General features: G+C 37.8%; 1 protein-coding gene across 3 annotated transcripts; it reads left to right on the forward strand.

Moving 5' to 3' along the window:
* The first annotated feature begins 680 nt into the window (after positions 1-680).
* STX2 (syntaxin 2) lies at positions 681-18,820 on the forward strand. 3 transcript variants are annotated; one of them, XM_076353236.1, is made up of 11 exons: positions 681-795; positions 6,740-6,811; positions 7,275-7,374; positions 8,858-8,932; positions 9,308-9,381; positions 9,586-9,694; positions 11,450-11,523; positions 11,635-11,772; positions 13,181-13,291; positions 15,145-15,193; positions 16,708-18,820. In XM_076353236.1, exons 1-11 carry the CDS (start codon positions 766-768, stop codon positions 16,839-16,841), a joined length of 966 nt encoding a protein of 321 aa, XP_076209351.1. In that variant the 5' UTR covers positions 681-765; the 3' UTR covers positions 16,842-18,820. The 3 variants fall into 3 exon arrangements, with proteins under 3 accessions (XP_076209351.1, XP_076209349.1, XP_076209350.1); XM_076353234.1 differs by having other exon boundaries at positions 15,145-15,272; positions 16,708-16,790; XM_076353235.1 differs by lacking the exon at positions 15,145-15,193 and having other exon boundaries at positions 682-795.
* The last annotated feature ends 695 nt before the right edge of the window (positions 18,821-19,515 follow it).

The following is a 19,515-nucleotide window of genomic DNA, read 5'->3' on the forward strand; positions in this document are numbered from 1 at the left end:
TCACAGCTTTTTACAACTCTTTCTCTCATGACAGTCTCCCAGAATTGCGTGTATTGTAATTTCTTGTTGGGATATGTCTAGCAGCACTGCCTCCTCGGGACGGGCATTTCCTCGCAGGTACCGGTGGTACCGCTCAGACACCTCAGCCCTCCGACACAAAGCATTCCCCTCTTTCGAAGCGCCCCTCCTAAACATCTCTGCGGCAACGCTCCGCTCAGTCGTACCTTCCCGACAGCTCTCGCATGCTGCTCCGCAAATATTAGCGCGGCTGCCCGCTCTTTCACGGCGTCTCCTCCGCCACCGCCGCCGGTAAGCGGAGAAGGTCGGGCGCAGCTGAGGAATTACCTCAGGACCGCGGCACGGCTGCCCCCGCCCGCGCAGCCGGCCTCGCCGTGACGTCAGCAGCGCGAGGCGGGTTCCCCAAGGGAACGGTTGCCGCGCCCGCCCGCTCCGCTCGGCGCCGCCGGGGCGCGGGGACGCACGCTCGTCCCCGCCCCTTTCCCTGCATGCGCGGCGCGGCCTAGTGGTTGCCGTGACATTGGGCGGGGGCGTGGCCGCTGCCCCTCGCACCGCGGAAGGAGAGTGGGGAGGTGGCGCGGCCTGTCCGCAGTGCCCGGCCGAGCGGGGAGGGAGGGAGGCGGGGAGGGAGAGAGGGAGAGGGAGAGGGAGGCGGCCCCGGCGACAGCGGGCCGGGCGCGGGCGGCCCTCGGCAGCGAGCGAGGAGCAGCCGGGGAAGCCTCGGGGAGGCGCTGAGCCGCTGCGGGGATGAAGGACCGGCTGGCCGACCTGGCAGAGGTGAGGGTGAGGGGCAGGTCGGGAGCGGCGCGGCCGGCGGGGCGAGCGGGGAAGGGGGGCGGCGGCGGGCTGAGGCGAGGAGCGGGGCGGCGGGGAGGGAACAAAGGCGGCGGAGTGCGGGGGGCCGAGGGCCGCGCGGGCCGTTATCGCCGCCTGAGGTAACGGTCAGCGGCGGGAAAGCCGATGTTGCGCGGCGGGATCCGCGGAGCCAGCGCCTCGGCCGCGTCCTTGGGGGCAGGGAGGTCTCCGGCTGCCGCACGCTGTTTTCCAGCGCCCTTCTCGGGGAGGGGGGCGGCTTCCTCCCGAGAGCCGGGGAGGCGCGTCGGAGCCTGGGGATCTGGCAGCAGCATTCAAGCTTTTCCGATCTTCACAGATCGCCTTCCCCCGCTTCCTCCTGACTTCTAACGCGTTTCAAACGTCAACGCTTTGAATGACAGATAAACTGGATAATAATTTTGTTTTCGAACTGCCTGTGGTGTAGTGAGGTAGATTTATCTGCTTGGGAACTGTTTAACCAGTAATGCGTCAATAGAGCTATCTGCAGACTTTATTTTCCGCGTGTTTACAAAATGGTAGCTGGTTGTGTTTATACGCTCTTTTCCTTTCCCTTATTTGTGCTTTGAAAACAGTGTCCTGAAAAAGAAGGGAGAGTTGGACGAAGGTACCGTCATGTGTGTCTTCAGCAGGATATGGCTTGGTTAAAATAAAAAGATATTTGACTCTTTTTTTTTTTTCCCCGCTGAAAAGAAATGGAGAGCACACAGGAGTTCCTGTGATAGTTCTAGGACTCCACATACATGTAGAAGTTGGCCTGTGTTGAGCTGCATGCAGGTTTGGGGCTCGTTCATCTTAAAACTAAGTTCGTATCTTCTGGATCACAAAATACATTTTGGAAGGTCCATCTCTAAGTGATGGAATTGCTAGTCTCTTTGTCATCCTCTCCAAAAGGATGAATTGGTATCTGAAAAGTTTTTGCATGATTAGATTACAGTATCTTTACCAGGAAAGATGTTTTGGAGTCATGCCAAAGAAATGTGTACGTTCTTGCAGGTATACTTCTTCCCTTTTCCTATTTCTAAACATGTCCAGGTTGTAGGAATATGTGCCAAATTTCAGTGATGGTACACGCTTCCCAGAAAGAGGAAGCAGTAAATGGTGGTCTGAATTCGCTTTATAGTTTATACTCTTAAATATGTAGACTTCATTCTGACTGAGGGGAAGCAGCAGTGGTCTGTTGTATGGGTTTTTTAATTAAAAAAACCCAAACCCTAAACCCCCCCTCCCCTTAGATATTGTTAAAAGTTTTTAAAGCAACTGTACATAGAGGGTTTTAAGCCAGCTTTAGTATTCGACATCTGAAGACATTACTGTACTGCAGCAAGCTACATCTTTAACTGAAACATTACTGCAGCAAGCTACTACTTTAAACACAGTGGTCAGTATTGCTGAAGTGCTTCATATGTTCATCAACGTAATTTTCACTGCCTGTAGAATTAACAAATACCTTAGAGACTTAAAATTGAAGTTTTCTTCTAACTGGAAGAAAATATTTAAACATCAAATGAAGGTAGAAGTTATTGAAGATCCAGTCTACATTTTATCACTTAGAAGTGTGTAGTTGACATGAAGTTTTGAAAAGTTGCATACCCGAGGGAGATGGCTTTTGTAAAACTTGACTCCCACAGGGAACTCATGGAAGTAGCAACTTCCATCTCACATCTTTATCTGAAATATCAAAAAAGATCATGTTTTTGTGAAGTGATTTTTCCCTTACTAGTATAAATGCTTTGAGCAGTGATCCTTGACCACACATAGATAAGATTGCTTTGAAAAGGAATAAATAATCTGAAGAAATAATGTATTAACACTTATTTGCCTGTTTTCCAAACTTTCAGTTTGGTTAGTGTAGTTCCATTGTATTTTATGTGGCTAAATCATTAAGTGAAGGGTAGAGCATAGACGTTGTGGTTTTTAAACAGGCCTGGGCCTGTGGAATCTTCAGGAATAACTATGGAGAAATTGTTGAAGACATACAGATTATATAGCCTTCAAATAATGTTGCTTCCTCTTATTTTCTAGCTAGAAAAAGTCCTGTAAAGTACATGCATTTTCAGAAGATAGCAACCATAATTGTATTTGTCCACTTCTAGGGGATTATTTTAATGTTGTTTCTAAATTATTCTAAGCAGGCCAAAATGAACTTCTTTCATCTGTTTGAATAGTCCTTTAATACAATTAATACAATTTTAATACAATTAACTGGACAATTGATCAAATCCCAGCCGGGTTTTAGTTATTTTGAGCGCAAAAGAAGAATAAAAGGTTCTCTCTGATCCAACGCTGTTTTCAGCAGTGATTGATAGTAGATGTTTAGGGAAGGAAAAAAAAACCAGGGCAAGTACATAGCAATGATTGTGTAAAATATTCTCCCAGCCTTCAATGGTTTGCTGTTCACAGATACAAGTCCATCCTAAAATGACTTAAAAAGAGCTGTAGGATCTGTGTTCAGACACTCAGTTCAGCACACTCAGGCAGCGTCAGATATTAAAAACAGATGTCCTTTTAAAAGTCTGTTAATAAACCTCATTCAAACTTTTTTGTTACTGTCGTTACATCATTTAAGAAAGAGGTAGGATGTAAACCTTCTCTGCTTAAGTGTGATGCTTCAGATCTGAAGTTTGGGGTGGGTTGTTCATATGGCTCAGAAATTACCATCTTGTTATATGCCGAGATGGATGCAGAGCTCTCTATTGAAATCCCATTTTTCTTGCTTGATCGGGGAATCATTTTAAATACATGCTTTTTATATTTCTTTACTCTTGAGTGTTACTGAGGATATCTTAGACATAACCTTTGAAAAATACGTTTATATTTGATCGTAGCTTTTTTGTTTTTTAAACAAAGACCTGTAACTTGAACAGCAGAACTGCATTGATTTTTTTTTGTAAACTATTTCTTGGGCATTCACTTAGTGCCCCCAAAACTGTTTAGGAATGAGAGAAGAACCACAAAGTCACAAAAGTTAAAATTGGTAGAATTGGGTGGTACGGAAAAAAATGCAAAAGGATCCTTTTCAGAAGGAGGAAAACATTACTGAGTTCTTTTTTTTCCCCTGAGTTAACCTCTTATGTTAGTCTTTGTTCAAACATGGAATTTTCTGAAGATGACCTGTATGTTTTCCATGTCATAACAGTGTAAAGTAATTTCTTGTAGACAGTTACCATATGATGTTTTTCTGGTTGCACAATAATGCTACTAAATGCATGTTAATGCCAAAGCTGCCTGACAGATCTTGGCCCTCTGTAAGCCCTCCTTGGCTACTCTGATATAAAAGAATTTCTTGAAACACTGATGCTATAAGGAGTAATGCTATAACCCACTCTTTGGGTCTGATTCATTGGGATGATGGTGGTTGGTTATTATCCTTGCAGCCTGCCAGAGGAATACAGGGGATCTGGACTGAGGAAAAAAAACCTAACCTTGATTGGAATTTCAGGGGCAAGCGATAGTCATGGTTTTAGGTCAAAAGCTGTTTTGAGTTTCAAAGTTCAGTAACTAATTTGGTAAGACATCTCAAGCTAGCCTTATTTCTGCAATTGTATGACGTATGGGAAATGTCAGAAGTTTCATAAACCATCAGGATAGCGCCTGCTTGGAACTGAGAAATGATATTGTCTGAATATCTGGATTCTGTCATATAAACCAACTTTTGAGGGAACTTGATATATAAGTCTATGAATGTTTATGGAGTTGTATGGCCCAGACTTTCAGTGCCAAGGTCAAGGTACGAGCTGCAAACAGACTTCATTACATTGCTCTTGGCATTGACATGACACTTCATCAGTTTTTTTGTGATACTGAAGAGGTGAGGTCTAGGAGAAACAATATGTTTCTGCTAAACTTGATGACAAAAGTGAGTTCTTAGTTGAATTGTGTGCTTGTCAAAAGAAGGTGCATCACTTAAATACAGCTTATTTGCTAACTCTCTTCAACTTTAGGTAAGGTGGTGATTTAAGAACTTAGAGAATAGAGGTTGACAAGTCATCAGGTGTCTTTCAAGTGCTAATGTTCAGGGTAGGCTGTCCATAAATCCTTCAGCAAGTTGTAGACAGCAAACTGATCTGTCGTTGGTGTCAGTGCAACCAAGTGTGAAAGTGAAATGAAGGAGGAACTGACTGCAGGGTGGGTAATCATGATTACTTCTTTCCAGCCTAGCACCCACAAACAAGACTTCTGAGCAAGGTTTTTGTATCTTTCATTTGTTTAAGATTCACTCAGGTGTTTAATGTTTTACTAAGATCTTCTGACCAAACTAAAAGCTGACATGCTGAATCTCTTAGCTGATACTATTTTCATTATTTTTAGTCCAATTGACTAAATAGAGGATGTGGTTATAAATAATTAGAAAGATTATTCTTTACTCAGTAGATGTAAGCAGAAAGTGTTCTTTAACACAGGTAATGAAATTAAATGTCTTTAAAGCGTAGCTCATTCTTAAATATTAACTTATAACTGGCAGCTCTGTAGCACTGCAGTCTCTGGTATGGTTAAAAGTTGGGTAACTTTATTTGGGCACAGACTTCCTTGCTTATTTGTATTAAGCAAGACTGTTAATTGATTACAGTCCCTAAGGACAGATTCTTTAATAATGAGTTCTAGTTTATGCACTCCCTGAATTTGCAGGAAAGGAACTGTCGCAAAGTATAAGTAATAACTTTCCTTGAAGATTTGGGGCAGTCTTAGTAGATTTTGATGCGTAGATCATCATTGAGTATAACCTTCTTTATCAGATAATAGCAGTGTTTGACATTGGATTAAACTGCACAATTGTCAGGCAAATAATACACATTTCACCTAATTTAATAAAACCAGAAACAAAGGGCTTATTGCGTAATAGGGTCAGGGTTTAGGAGCAGAAAGTGGGTGTTAGAAGGTCAAAGGTAGAGGGGCTTGTAAGAAAGCAGGAGTTTTGAACACGAAAATCCCTTGATGTTACCTGTCTTGCAGGGTTTTTTTCCTAACAGATAACCCATTGACTTTATGGCAGAATAATATTTTGTTCTAATTTTGATTCGATGCAGTTCAAACAGTGTCCTCTACAGAGGGAACTAGAGAACATGGAAGCTGGAAGTCTTTGCCTTTATACGATGCATGTTAATTCTCTCTTCCTTTGAGCAAATTTGAATCTCGGTTACTGTCAAGATCCATATATTCTGCTGGGTTGGCTCAAGGGCTAGGGAAGTGTGACTCAGGGAACGTATTGGGCTGTGTGCCCTGGAGATCTGTGAGAGCCTGTCAACTTGAGCTTCTGCCTCCTTGGCTGCTATTCTAAGGGTTTATCAGTTATGTAATGCATGTATAGTTCAGTGTAGCATAATTATGTCTGAACTGTTGTGGAATGGCAGCCTTGAAAACGCCCAAGGGCAAAGCTAGTAAGCAGATGTTGATAGCTTTTTGTTCTAGCCTTCATTGGACGTTCAGCTTGTGACGTAATAAGTCAGTCATCAGCACCCCTCTTAGTATTTCTTCGAGAGCGTTTGATTTACTGTCTCAATAAACCGAGTATTATTTTCAGTTCATGTGGGACTCACTGGGGAAGTATCTTTATGCTGTGAGAGAACACTTACATGCCAAATTGTATTTTCATAATTTTTATGACAGGTGATGAAAACTGTGGCATCACTTACAGACTGGTTCTGTCCTGAAGTTGTTTACGGAGAAGTACATGCCTTAGCATTCACAACTTCATGGTAGTCAGGTGACTTTCTTTGACCTCTCTGCTTATTTGTTTTTAGATTGGAGTCCTCAGAAGAGGAAAACTTACTTCTTTGACTTTGCAGACTATTGACAAAACCGTGTATGCCGTAGCAATGTGGAAGTCATTGTCGTTTCAGAACAGTGTCCTGAGTTTTATTTCATAGATTTGTTTTGTTGTCTTTTACAGTGTAAAGGAAATGAAGATGGGGAGACAGTTATTGTTGAAAAAGACCATTTTATGGATGATTTTTTCCAACAGGTAAAGTTACAGTTTTCACCATGTATTAAAGCCTTACAGTTTTCTTTCCGTGTGTTTTAATTTCTGTAATTAGGTTCACAATTCATCTACACCCCCCCCCCCCCCAATAAGCTTTGTAATGGTATGCCAAATCAAATGTTGGTAATGCTTTTGCTTGTTTATTTCAGGGTATTTTCTGTCTTTACTGCATAGAATTGTTTTTGACTCCCTATCGACAAGGAATTTGCTTATAGAATTTTAAGATCTTTTTTCTTAAGAATAGTATCACTTAAGTTTTTGGCCATATAGAACATATTTGCTATTAAGAATACCATTTTTTCTTAAAAAGTGCAAGCTGTTTAAATGTCAACATTTCTGCTGGGATTTCTGTCAGATAGTTACAAATGTTGCAATGATATACTTTACGATTTTTATTGCCCTGAATTCCTATAATGTTTTCATTGCCATATTTCTCTTCCTCTAGGTTGAGGAACTTAGAAATAATATAGCAAAAATAGCACAAAATGTGGAAGAAGTGAAGAAGCAGCACAGCATTATCCTCTCAGCACCAAATCCTGAAGGAAGTGAGTATCACTTTTTTTTTAGATTTCAGATATGTGTGGCTAGATATTCTGAAATAAATATTTTTGTTTTAGCTATCTATAGGAATAGAACTTCAGGTGTTCAGAATGCAAAATGTAACACCATTTATTTATTTAAATATTCCCATATTTAATATTGAATTTATATTTTCATTTGCTTATTTTTACCTTTTCTAAGTCTCATTTGAATAAGTACATTTTCAGAATATTTGTTGCATCATCCAAACCTTTGCTAGACCAAAACTCGTTTAATACAGTATCTTGAAATTGATTGTGTCTTCAGAAACTTAGAGGCTACTTGCATTTCTTTTAGTTTGTGAAAATGTTGAAGTTGTCAGCTGAAGCTCACACAGTAAACCCATCATCTTCTCTTTATTCTTCAGTAAGGGCAAGGTCCCATCTAACGCTACAGCCAGCTGCTTCAGTGGTAGTAAGAGTTCCATGCTGGAGCCCTATTTTTAGACGCTGTAACCCCAAAGCTGAAAGTGAAGATGTGCTTTCTGAACAGAGAACTCGAAAGTTTAGGGAACTTACCCAGAAACATGGAACCTTCTCTGTTCTCAACACTTCTTAACTCAAGGCATGCCTGGGTTTGTGGGCACCGTTCAAAGAAAAGGGAAGAAAAGATGCTGAGATATTTTTGTGCAATGTTGCAACACTAGCTTTACACTTATCTTTTTGTTGATGAAAACCGAACTTCGGATATTAGTTTTTTTCCCCCTATTTTCTTTGTTTATGGATGGGCATATGTTTGTATTCTTAAAAATGATTTTGTGGACTGCTTTTTGTCTTAACCATATACAGTCAGTGACTCTTAGGTTTAATAAGGGTTCATCTGAATGTTTAAAATCTGTGGTCTCAGATCATTTATCAGCTTGTGTTTGTGCTAAAAATTGTGCTTATTAATGCATCTGAACTGTGTAGGAACATGACATTGCTTGTAACTAATGTGTGCTCTTGTGAATCTAGTGTCTTCAGTAAACCCAATAACAGAGATCTAGCAAAGTTCTTCATGAATACTCTGTATAGTATTCTTCAAAAAATATAGGTAGTGCATGGTACAGTTATGTTTATAAGGGCAAAAGCAGTGAGTCCGTAATAAACAACAGAACTAAAAAAATGTGAGATAAATCTGTATTTTCACTTGGTAGACTTCAGTGAACTTTCATTTTAACCAGCAAAGGAATATTACCCTGGAAGTGTTATGTTAACAAAAAACGTGGAATATTTTATCACCTGGTTTAGTTGGTGATTTGGTAATAACATTTGCCAAGTGTAAGGGCCTGTCATAAGAAGCAGGAATCTGATAGTATGCTGTTACAAAAATCATATTTAAAGTACTTAGGAGCATAATAAGTGCATGGTTGTACTGAATACAAGCAAGGTAGAGTTGTAGATGGTTGCTGGCTTAGTAATATCAATCATTAACAGTTCTAAAAAAAAAAAAATTTGTTTTTTTTTTAAGGAACAAAGGAAGAACTTGAAGAATTAAATGAGGAAATAAAGAAGATTGCTAATAAAATCCGAGCCAGGTTAAAGGGTAAGTTGTGAGGAGAAATAAAACTACTGTCTCTTGTAATGATTCAGGATGGTAGCAGTGTTACGAACTTAATGCACTGCAGCTGAAGTTCTAAACTTTAAAAGCTGTATTATGTATGCATAAATTGTATGCAATTCCTACTGAAGTAGTTACTGTGTTTTAAGATCTGTACCAATTATTGAAATTATTTTAATTATTTTTTAATATATATCTCTCTCTCTGCCAATCCTCCTCCCCCAGAAATGTTAAGCATATCTGTGGGGAGCTTGTACGTGGAAAAAAAGTAATAATTACTAGTATTTACAAAGTAACTGAGCTACACTATTAAATAATTACACTGAACATTGACTCATAATGTTCTTGTATTTTTCTTAGCTATTGAACAAAGTTTTGATCAGGGTGAAAATGCTAATCGGACATCAGCAGACCTCAGGATAAGAAAAACACAGGTATGATTACTTAATAAGTTTAAAGAAAATAAAAGGATTCTAGTAAATTGAAGAATGAGTTTCACTTTTCTGAAATAGTTTCAGAACTTCATGTTCTGTTTTGTTGGAATGTAAATAACACTTTCAGTTGTTGTGCAGTAGTATTTGCTGTGTCAAAAAAAAATAAACGTTTTTGTTCCACATTTTTAAATCCTCAAAAAACAGCACTCTGTATTAGCTCACAAGTTTGTGGAGGTCATGACGGAATACAACGAGACCCAAACTCTTTTTCGAGAACGCAGCAAAGGTCGGATACAGAGACAATTAGAGATAAGTAAGTGGCCTGAATACACTTTTTTAAAAAAAGATTAATTGTGTTGTTAGTACCTCCCTTGTTCCTTACTGCTTAAAGATGGTACAAAGCATCATATGTCTTGGACATCTTCTTGAAGCATGTGAGGGAAAAGAAACAATTTTAACATATGGCATAAATTTTTTGATGCTACTTTTCAGAACAGCTGTAAAGAAAATAGAGAAAACTCACTAAATCATTTCTTTTTGTTGAAAATTATTAAAGAAAATACCTTTTTCCTTTGCTTCATTTATTTCCAATGTTGCAACTTTAAACGAAACATTAAGAAAAGCTGTGTTCTGAAGACAGTAAGTGTTATTAAAAACCATTCTAAAATTAACATGCTAAACAGGACAACATCCCTTTTTATGCTCTTCTATTTTTGTCAATAAGAACATTTGCTAAATTCAGCTGACATAAAATCAGTGCTGCCGTTACATGTACTCTAATCATTTCTTGACTGACTCACATTTGACTTACTTTATCATTGATTATTACGAGGAGTATTCAGAAAGGTATCTGACTCTACTCTGAACTACGGCATCTACCTCAGAAGGTGTTGAAAAAAATCCGTAACATCTTGTACCTAAAATTAGCCTTTTTGAATATCTCCTGTAAAAGTAAATACATACATTGCTGAAATAGGAAATGCAAACAGAAAAGTTGGCAAATTATAAGAAGACTTCGCTTTTCATGTGCTTCTCAAATTTGTCATTAGCCTCTCATGCTAATGGCTCAATTCAGCATTTCGGTAAAGTTTATTGGGCAAGTTAAATTCTTCTTTACCTATACATTTGAGGGGAGGGACCCTAATACCTCAGGACACAGTTCTTTTAAGTTAATGTTGTTATGACCCAATTAGAGCCTTCAGCTTTTCCTCAGCACTAAAAATTTTAAAGGATAAAGCAGGTTTTGCGGCTTTCTTGGGTATTAACATCAGAAAGTAATATTCAAACTGTAACTTTCATCTGATAGGACAGAATTATATAAGTTATTACAGATACTGAACTTATTTTACATGGGAAGAACAGGGATTTGATACGTAATTTTTAAAACTGTACAATACAAATCACTTGAATGTGATGTGTAACTCGTAACACTTGCATTTGTCATGCCAGCGTCATCAATAGGATTCAGTTTGCTTAAACATGCAATAATAAACTACAATTGTTAGACATATTATGAAAAGTAGAAGTGAAGGTACGCTATGGGCAATCATCTCTGTGTGGAATATGAATGTAATCCTGTGTTGGTAAAATTAAATTTACGTAAAGATTTTACTGCCCACACAGTGGTGGGGAGCAAGTAAATTAGGTGCCAATGTGACATGATCGAATAGGTAAATATTGAATGTTATGTAAATACCCTGTATCTCAAGTTCTTCCTTCTGAAGAACACTCCACTTAACGAGGTTCATATGTACATTGTAAATGTTTCTGATCAAACTCTTCAATTTGACAAAAAAAAACCAAAACAAACAACAAAAAACCCCCCACCAACCAGGAATTCTTCATCGTAGCTTTGAATCTACATTTGTTTTCTGACTATGACTTGATATTTTCTGTTTGTTTCATATGCAAAATGGCATTTGGTAATGGCTAAACACTACATTGTTTTATCCTGAAAAATGCTCAATACAAGAATTTTCTTTGAATTGTCATCCTTCTGGTATGGTAAAATTTTGTGTTCAATAATGAGTAAGTGATGTTATGTGAAGTACTGTTGTTTTTATTCTAGCTGGAAAGACCACCACTGATGAGGAACTGGAAGAAATGTTAGAGAGTGGTAATCCTTCAATTTTCACTTCTGATGTATGTATTTCTGGTCCGGTTATGTCTCTCTTCTATTCTGCTGCTTCTGCTATTTAGAAGTGTGTCAGCACATACTTATTTATGTCTGTATCTTCTTTTGTTCTCCCAAAGATTATATCAGACTCTCAAATAACTAGGCAAGCTCTGAATGAAATTGAGTCACGTCACAAGGATATTATGAAACTGGAATCTAGCATACGGGAACTACATGAAATGTTTATGGACATGGCAATGTTTGTTGAGACTCAGGTAAATGAATCCATTCAAACACATTTACGTAAGTGGGATTTTTTTCCCCAGTCTTCCTCTTTGAAATATGCAGAAACAATTGCTTATATTCAGATAATACAGACTTACAGTGTTTTTTGACTGATTAAATATATAAAAGTTAATCACTAAAGGTTTTCTGGTTTTAGACAAATGTATAATCTAGATGTATTCGTAGTATATGCTATGAATAACTAAGCATAGACTTTCTTTTCAGTTGGTATACTTAATATTTTCTTCAGCATGCTTATACTGCAATATGCTTGAACATTTTGTGCATGTTTAAGTAAGAACAACACTCCTGGAATGTTGGCTAATATCTTGGTAATTTAGGATTCTCACAGACATGGTAAAGGACTACTGTGATAGGATAAAATGTGCGTTAGCAAGGATGTATGCAACTTGCACTTAATACAAAGGTATGATTACTGTTATAACTAACATGAATGTAAAGGGATTGATAAGTCATTCAAGTCATCTCTTATATTCATAAGCTTTGTCTTGACACGTACATAAATTCGTTCTATTTGTAGTCTTTACATACCAATTATCTAACAAAAATATTTTTAACTTCTGTTCTTAAAATTCTTTGACTTATGCAGGGAGTGAAAAGAATAATGTTCAGGAGAGAAACTTTCCTGAAAAGGACTATTATTTTTTTTTAATTGGGTTTTGTTCTAGAAGTCTTGTGTTGCTTTGATATAAAATATATAGCCAAGGCAAATTGGTAGCAGTTTTCTTTTGAATTAGAAATGAACAAAAGTTACTTGTGCATCATTCTTTAATGCTTTGCTGTTTACTGCTGCTGATTATTTCTTCTGATGGACAGAAACACAGGTAATAGACTGTAATTTTTCACCAATCCTCCATTCCATTACCAAATTTCATTCATCATAATTAATTTGAATTTGTTATGTACTGACATTCTAAACACTCAGTTCTGAGGAACTTTTGAAGTTGCTATTATATGTGTGCGTTTTCTTAGATAACTGTTGAACCTTGTGTCAAAATAGTCAATGTCCTTTCCCACTTCCAGGCACGTCAGGGATCTCTGATCTCTTTAGTATGTCAGTTTTAGTTTTGGCTGTTAAAACATACCTCACGTTGACAGGTATGTTTTCAGGTGTTCAGTATTTTTTCCTGCAAAAGGGAGAAATATGTCTGCCTTGCCCATGAACGTGCCTTGTTTGGTTAGAACTTTGAGCCCTTGCTTCTCATTCCCTTTTTCCTTTACACATCAAAGCAGAAAAAATGTCAGCCACTAATATGTACATTATTCACTTGTTTAAAGTAATTGCTGATGTTCTATAGCCTTTCTTCTCTTAGGTTCATTAAACAAGGATCCATGGATTCCAATAATAAAATTTTTTCTTAAAAATTTCATTTTAAGGGTGAAATGATCAACAACATAGAAAAGAACGTGATGAATGCATCAGATTACGTGGAACATGCAAAAGAAGAGACAAAAAAGGCAGTTAAATATAAAAGTAAAGCACGAAGGGTATGCTGTCTTTCTGTAATTGTGCTAGTCAGTGTATTAACTTAGCACAGTATGAAGCGACCTTCAATTTTAGTTGATTTTTTTTTGTTGTTGTTGTTGTATTCAGTCCTTCAAGGTAGAATTAATATATGCATTTTACTTTTTTGTAGTTGTGATACTTAAAATTAGATTAGAAAACGTTGTTATAAATTAGTATATGACAGAGGAAGATTCACCAAAGGGTTCTACAAACAAACAAAAAAACCCCTGTAATCCAGAAGAAACCACAACATTTCCCATGTGAATTAATTTGTTACAGTTAATATTAAAAATTGATATTACCAGTAGAGGACAGAAACTTCTTGTACTACAAAAACGGATAAGCAATTCGTGCACAGCTAAGCCTATGTTCACAATTTTCCACTTAAAAAAGCTGTTGTTACAGAGTATAAAAAGCCCAAAAGAAGAATTAATATATTATGATATATATATATATATATCTCATGTTAACAGAAAAAATAAAATTACTGGTTTTGCTTAAGTAGGCTTACACTTTTTAGAATTCCATCTGTAATTATTCTTTTCACAGATAACAACTTTTGTACTCTCGTAAAAGTACTAGATTAGGCAGATCTGCCCGCTGGCAAGGGTGTGGCGTTAAACCATGACACTCAATTTGTGGAGGAATTGAGTTCAAAGTAAAGTTCAGGCATTCTCCATTGGCATGGAAACTTGTGTTTTGTGTTTCAACACCTTTCTTCCCATCAGAAAGCCTGTCGTGGTTTAACCCCAGCCGGCAGCTAAGCTTCCCGCCCCCCCCCCGCCCCCCAGTGGGATGGGGATTGAATTGGAAGGGTAAAAGTGAGAAAACTCGTGGGTTGAGATAAAGGCAGTTTAACAGGCAAAGCAAAAGCTGCGCACACAAGCAAAGCAAAACAAGGAATTCATTCACTCCTGCCCGTCGGCAGGCAGGTGTTCAGCCATCTCCAGGAAAGCAGGGCGCCGTCACACCTAACGGTGACATGGGAAGACAAACGCCATCACTCCAAATGTCCCCCCCTTCCTTCTTCTTCCCCCAGCTTCATATGCTGAGCATGACGCCATATGGTGTGGGATATCCCTTGGGTCAGTTGGGGTCAGCTGTCCCGGCCGTGTCCCCCCCCAGCTTCTTGTGCCCCCCCAGCCTGCTCGCTGGTGGGGTGGGGTGAGAGGCAGAACAGGCCTTGACTCTGTGCCAGCCCTGCTCAGCAATAACTGAAACATCCCTGTGTTATCAACACTGTTTCCAGCACAAATCCAAAACACAGCCCTACACTAGCTACTGGGAAGGAAATTAACTCTACCCCAGCCAAAACCAGCACCAAAGCCAAATAATGTATTCTGAAATTAAACTACTAAGTAATTTATTTTTATATTTTGTAACTGTATGATTGCAGAGTGAATTAAGTGTTCCTCTGACATAATTTGCCCTTTTGAGAGGCTGTGCAATTTTGTGAGGCTGTTTATGGCGAGTTGGATTTGAGAGAATAATATAGCTAGATAGATATCTACATATAAATAACATGCCTGTTACATTTAAAAACAATATTTGAGAAGTGTCAAAAGAGCCCACTTAATGTATTTGTAAATGGTGGTTTTCTCATCTTTGATAACTATATAGGTATTATTCACACTAGTTTACCTGTAAACACTGTTTAAAAATGTTTATTCTTATGTATGCAAGAGTATACAGATAAACTTATCTCAATTTGAGAATACTGCAGGCTTTAATAAAAACGAGTGTTGATCTAAAACCTGACTATTTTAAAAATTGAAAATAAATGTAAGTCTTAATGTACTTAATATTAAAATAATAATACCTTGTTTTTTGACAGAAAATGTGGATAATTATCATTGTGTCATTGGTGTTGATTGCCATAATTGGTCTAATTATTGGTTTGTCTGTTGGTGTTCCGTGATGCTTGGATAACCTCAGCATGCATGGCTTCCTGCCAGTGTGGCAGTAAGTAACTAATCAACTAATTTTGCTCTTGTTTTGCTCTGGTAACTTGTATTGTTCTTCTAACCCTTAATATCTGTACGGTTAGTACTGGGGGGGTAGGCCTGGGATGCATTGGTGGATCTTCTCTATCTCTGCTCACTATGAAAGTGCTATGCATGTGAATGTTGAAAACTGACATCTAGTGGTAGGCTGCTAAATTTACAGAATGCAATCGCCACATAAGACTCGTAAACACAGAAGGAAACGAGCAAAAAATCCAATTATTGTCTTGCAGTCCTTTGAAATTTTCTTTATACTGAAAGTTCACATCAGTAAACGATCTGCACTAAGATATGGAACACTAGTTACACTTGGAACTTTATCAAATGGGGTTTTCTATGGTTTTAAGTAGAGCTTTCATAAAAGTAGATGTCTACAACCATGAAGGTGGCTATTATGCCTTGCAGAACATCCTAAAATTTCTTATTTCAAAGCTGTTTATTAATACTAGACTAAATGAAACAGTGGGAAATAACAATGTATTTGTAAAAGGAAGTCTGCAAAGATTCCAACTGGAACTTTAGGACATAAATCGGAGAATTCTCTCAATCTTCAGATTTTTGCTGTACTAATCTACCATTTCTTGTCAAGATAACACCTAGCCAGGCTAAGTAGAAAATGGCAGATAACTCTTCCGAGTCCGGTAGAAACTCAGCTTTTTACATGTACTATCTTCAGACTACATATGAAGTGCTACGAGCGGGATGTCATGTCAGACAGCTAATCAGGAATTCAGTTTTCTGTACTAACACTCATTGAATATCGAAGTTTTTAGTTTTGATGTTACAGTTTCTTCTCAGCTTTGGTTTATGGGCAGATAACAGGATTCACTGTATCATTGCTTATAGTCACAAATACCTGACCTAATGCCAGGTATGACTTGGGATGCATTTACATAGAACCCATCTCTCCCCCCCACCCACCTTGCAGCTCTTCTGAGCTATTACCTACAGAATGTTTTTACTGATGTTTTATTGGATTCCACTAAGTGTGCAATTGTAAAGGTTTCAGCAGGCTACAAATATTTATCCAAGGAGGGTGGCAGTAAGCAATGTTACTGCATTTAGACTTAACCTCAATAAGTAAATGTTCACTATTGTATCTGTTTCTATACGTAATGATATTTACAGAAGTTGGGTATGAGCAATAACAATTATTCTGTGAAACAAAATACAGCAATGTTAACAGATAGCCCTATCTTGTAACTATGGTTACGTGTATGTTAGAAAAGAAAGACTAACAACAGGAAATCATAGCAGTAAGTATTCTTTAGAAAGAAAATCCAAACACTCGGATTAGGTATCAGTATTACTAATGTTCTGTGGCTATGCATGTATTTAAACAGTTCTGTATCTGACACGGTATTTCAATCTCAACTTTTCTCTCTTTTTTGCAGAAATTGGTGTTCATAATTATATGTGTAACTGTATTGCTTCTGATACTTGGAATTATCCTAGCAACAACACTATCATAGCAAGCACATTCCAAGAGTTACGAACCTTCAGAAACTCCAAAATACATCTTCAGTAAAACCAAACCTTTTTTTAACAAATGATGCCTTACGCTGTTCCATGATGATGACCTATCACTAATGGTTAAAAATGAAAACAAAATAGCTCTTAATGTTTACTCATAAATGAAGATGAGAATGTATTAGGATACGTATGGCTCTTCATCATAAACTATACATTTGTAAGACTGAAACTTGCTCTTAATTGTTTTGAACTACAGTAACTTAGGACTTTTTTCATATCTCAGTGTTACAAACAGTTTAAATAGGGAGTTGAGAGACTATTGAGTTTTGACTATTTGGCTTTTTTCCTATCGCTAATACAATTCTAATCATGAACTTTACTTTACCAGTGCTGCTTTTGTTAGCGCTCTTGTGAACGTTTTTGTGAGATGTAGCCTTGTCTCTGTGTGTTAATTATTTAGTCACTTTAACCTATCTCAGATTTATACCTAAAAATCTTTTCTCCAACAAGTGCTAAAATACTTTATCCTGAAAAGGCTACTTATTTAACTGTCTGCCTATTGCATTACACTTGAGAAGAAAAAAAAAAAAGGCTTTTCCACTTTCCAGGGTTTTTATTTTTTTCCTTCAATGTGACTAAGGTTAATTGCTTTTAAATATTTCTTTGCCTTTATAATAAAAAGTTAGTAGCAACGTTTCTGGTAAAAGAATACAGTAACAAAGCACACCAAATTTGAACTTGAGCAGATAATTTTACAAATAATCCTTGTGCAAAGGAAACTGATGGATCAGTTTAGCCTTATTGTTCATACGAATATGACAAAAATCACACTTTTTCTCTATAAAGCCGAGTCAACGTTTCTTACTCGGAAGCTTGCTAATGTGTGAATATAGCACATAGGGATAAACTCCTTCAGAAAAGTCTGAAACATAATACAAACTAAGACACTGATTTGTTATGAAATTTATGTGTTCTATAACATATATGAAGTGTTTTAGTGTATACATACCTATTATAATGCTAGCTTGCAAGACTTGAAAGCTTGAAAGACTTCAAATGTAACCAAATAACTGCATTTAATGTTACAGGTTATTTTTGTATTTTGTGTGTAAAATATTTGTAACTTGAATTTTTGACTTCTGGTTGTTTAAGGATATCCATGTAGATATGTAGATATATTTACACTGTAAGACAATTAGAGGAAAGTATAACGTGTGCCTTTTTAAACACAGTCTAAAACTACACTTGTCAGTGTTTCCAAATATTGAACGATGATGTTAACTGCAATAACTCGCTCCTAAAAGGTTAGAATCCTTAAACTTACGTTTTGTTGAAAGTGTCTGATCTCAGAGTGACTCAGTAAACTATAATTCAGTCTGACTTAATGAAATTCAGCAAAGTTTACAATTTGTGTTGTATGTATGAATATTCCTACTTTGCTGCCCAAATATACTGTGAATGTGCTGGAGCTATTCAGATGTCAAACATGTTTAAAAAAGAAAAAAATATTACTATTGGCCTTGTTGCAAGTCGGCCATAAAGAAGTCGCTTGAAAAATTTCAGCTTCATTAGTGAACAAATTTCTTTACCTCTACGTCCAGAACGCTCACCGATGTTTGTGAGGAAGTTTACATGCAAAGTAAGGAAAGATTGGTTGCCTTAGTACTCGTTCTAGGTAAAATATATTTTTATTCTATAGTTTTCTAGATTTTTATCAGTAAATATTATTTATACAGATACACAAATTAGATTGGGGGGAAAAAAAACAGTTCTGCTGTTTAACAGCTGGTTACCTAAAATGAGCCCCCAAATCCCGTCATGTTGAATTTTTTTATTTATAATGCAGTAATTTGCCCATCAAGACCAGAAATTTGAATAGGCCACTCCATACTTTTTACTTGTTGTATAGCTGCCTCAATGAGTTTGTTTTAAAACAAAACAAAACTTGTTTTTCACGTGAACCTCTTTGTTCTCTTAATATTGGAGGGGAGTAAATCTCTAACCTATGCACTAATAAATTTATCTAAGCAAGTATCCTGTGGCTGGTTTCATATCCATGATGTTATTGTGACCTTTGTGAATATTTCCAGTCAGTGTTGGAATAAGGCTGGTCTGTTTTTGCAATGACGAATGTCAAACAACCGACACCTAGGTCTTAAAGTAAAGGTAGTGTATTTCCTGAAACTTTTTACCAAAGAAGGTGTAGAGATGATCAGAGTAGGTGTAGAGATAATTATGAAGACATTAATGGGATTTATTAATTTAAACTGTTCCCGTGGAATTTTGCTTTAATATTAAACTTGAAAAATGTGGGAATTACTTATTTGAATAAAGCTATTCATGTATTCTCAAACTCCTCATAAAAGTGCATCTTTCATGGTGCAGAATTAAAATAACTTCCTGTTACCTGCCTACCCCAGAACTGGGAATTCTGGAATAGATTCAGGGTTCTGATGTACAGGTGGTAACTGGAGCCATTCCCCCTGTGCTGATGTTTAAACTTAGTTGAGATTGCCGCTCTGACAGGTTTTTGCGGGCGCGGCAGCGAGCGGTGTTACCCGAGCGGCGATGCTGTGCCTGTCTTCTCCTGGTAACCTCGCTCCTTTCTGTGTCCTTCTGCCTCTCGCCTGCCTGCTGATCTCCAGCAGCGGTGGTGAAGAGGAGCGAGCAGCCTGCTCGGGGCTGACAGCCGGGGCGGCTGCCGGGGGTGGGAGGTGGGGAGGAACAGC

This window comes from Aptenodytes patagonicus, chromosome 15 (genome assembly GCF_965638725.1).
Source record: "Aptenodytes patagonicus chromosome 15, bAptPat1.pri.cur, whole genome shotgun sequence".
In the NCBI taxonomy this organism is placed as follows: domain Eukaryota; kingdom Metazoa; phylum Chordata; class Aves; order Sphenisciformes; family Spheniscidae; genus Aptenodytes; species Aptenodytes patagonicus.

Bases quoted from the DNA above. Each gene is read 5' to 3' on its own strand.
- STX2 (XM_076353236.1), top strand. From the start codon at position 766: ATGAAGGACCGGCTGGCCGACCTGGCAGAG. The intron at 8,933-9,307 runs GTAAGTTGTGAG...TATTTTTCTTAG, and splicing joins AATCCGAGCCAGGTTAAAGG to CTATTGAACAAAGTTTTGAT. The intron at 13,292-15,144 runs GTATGCTGTCTT...GTTTTTTGACAG, and splicing joins ATAAAAGTAAAGCACGAAGG to AAAATGTGGATAATTATCAT.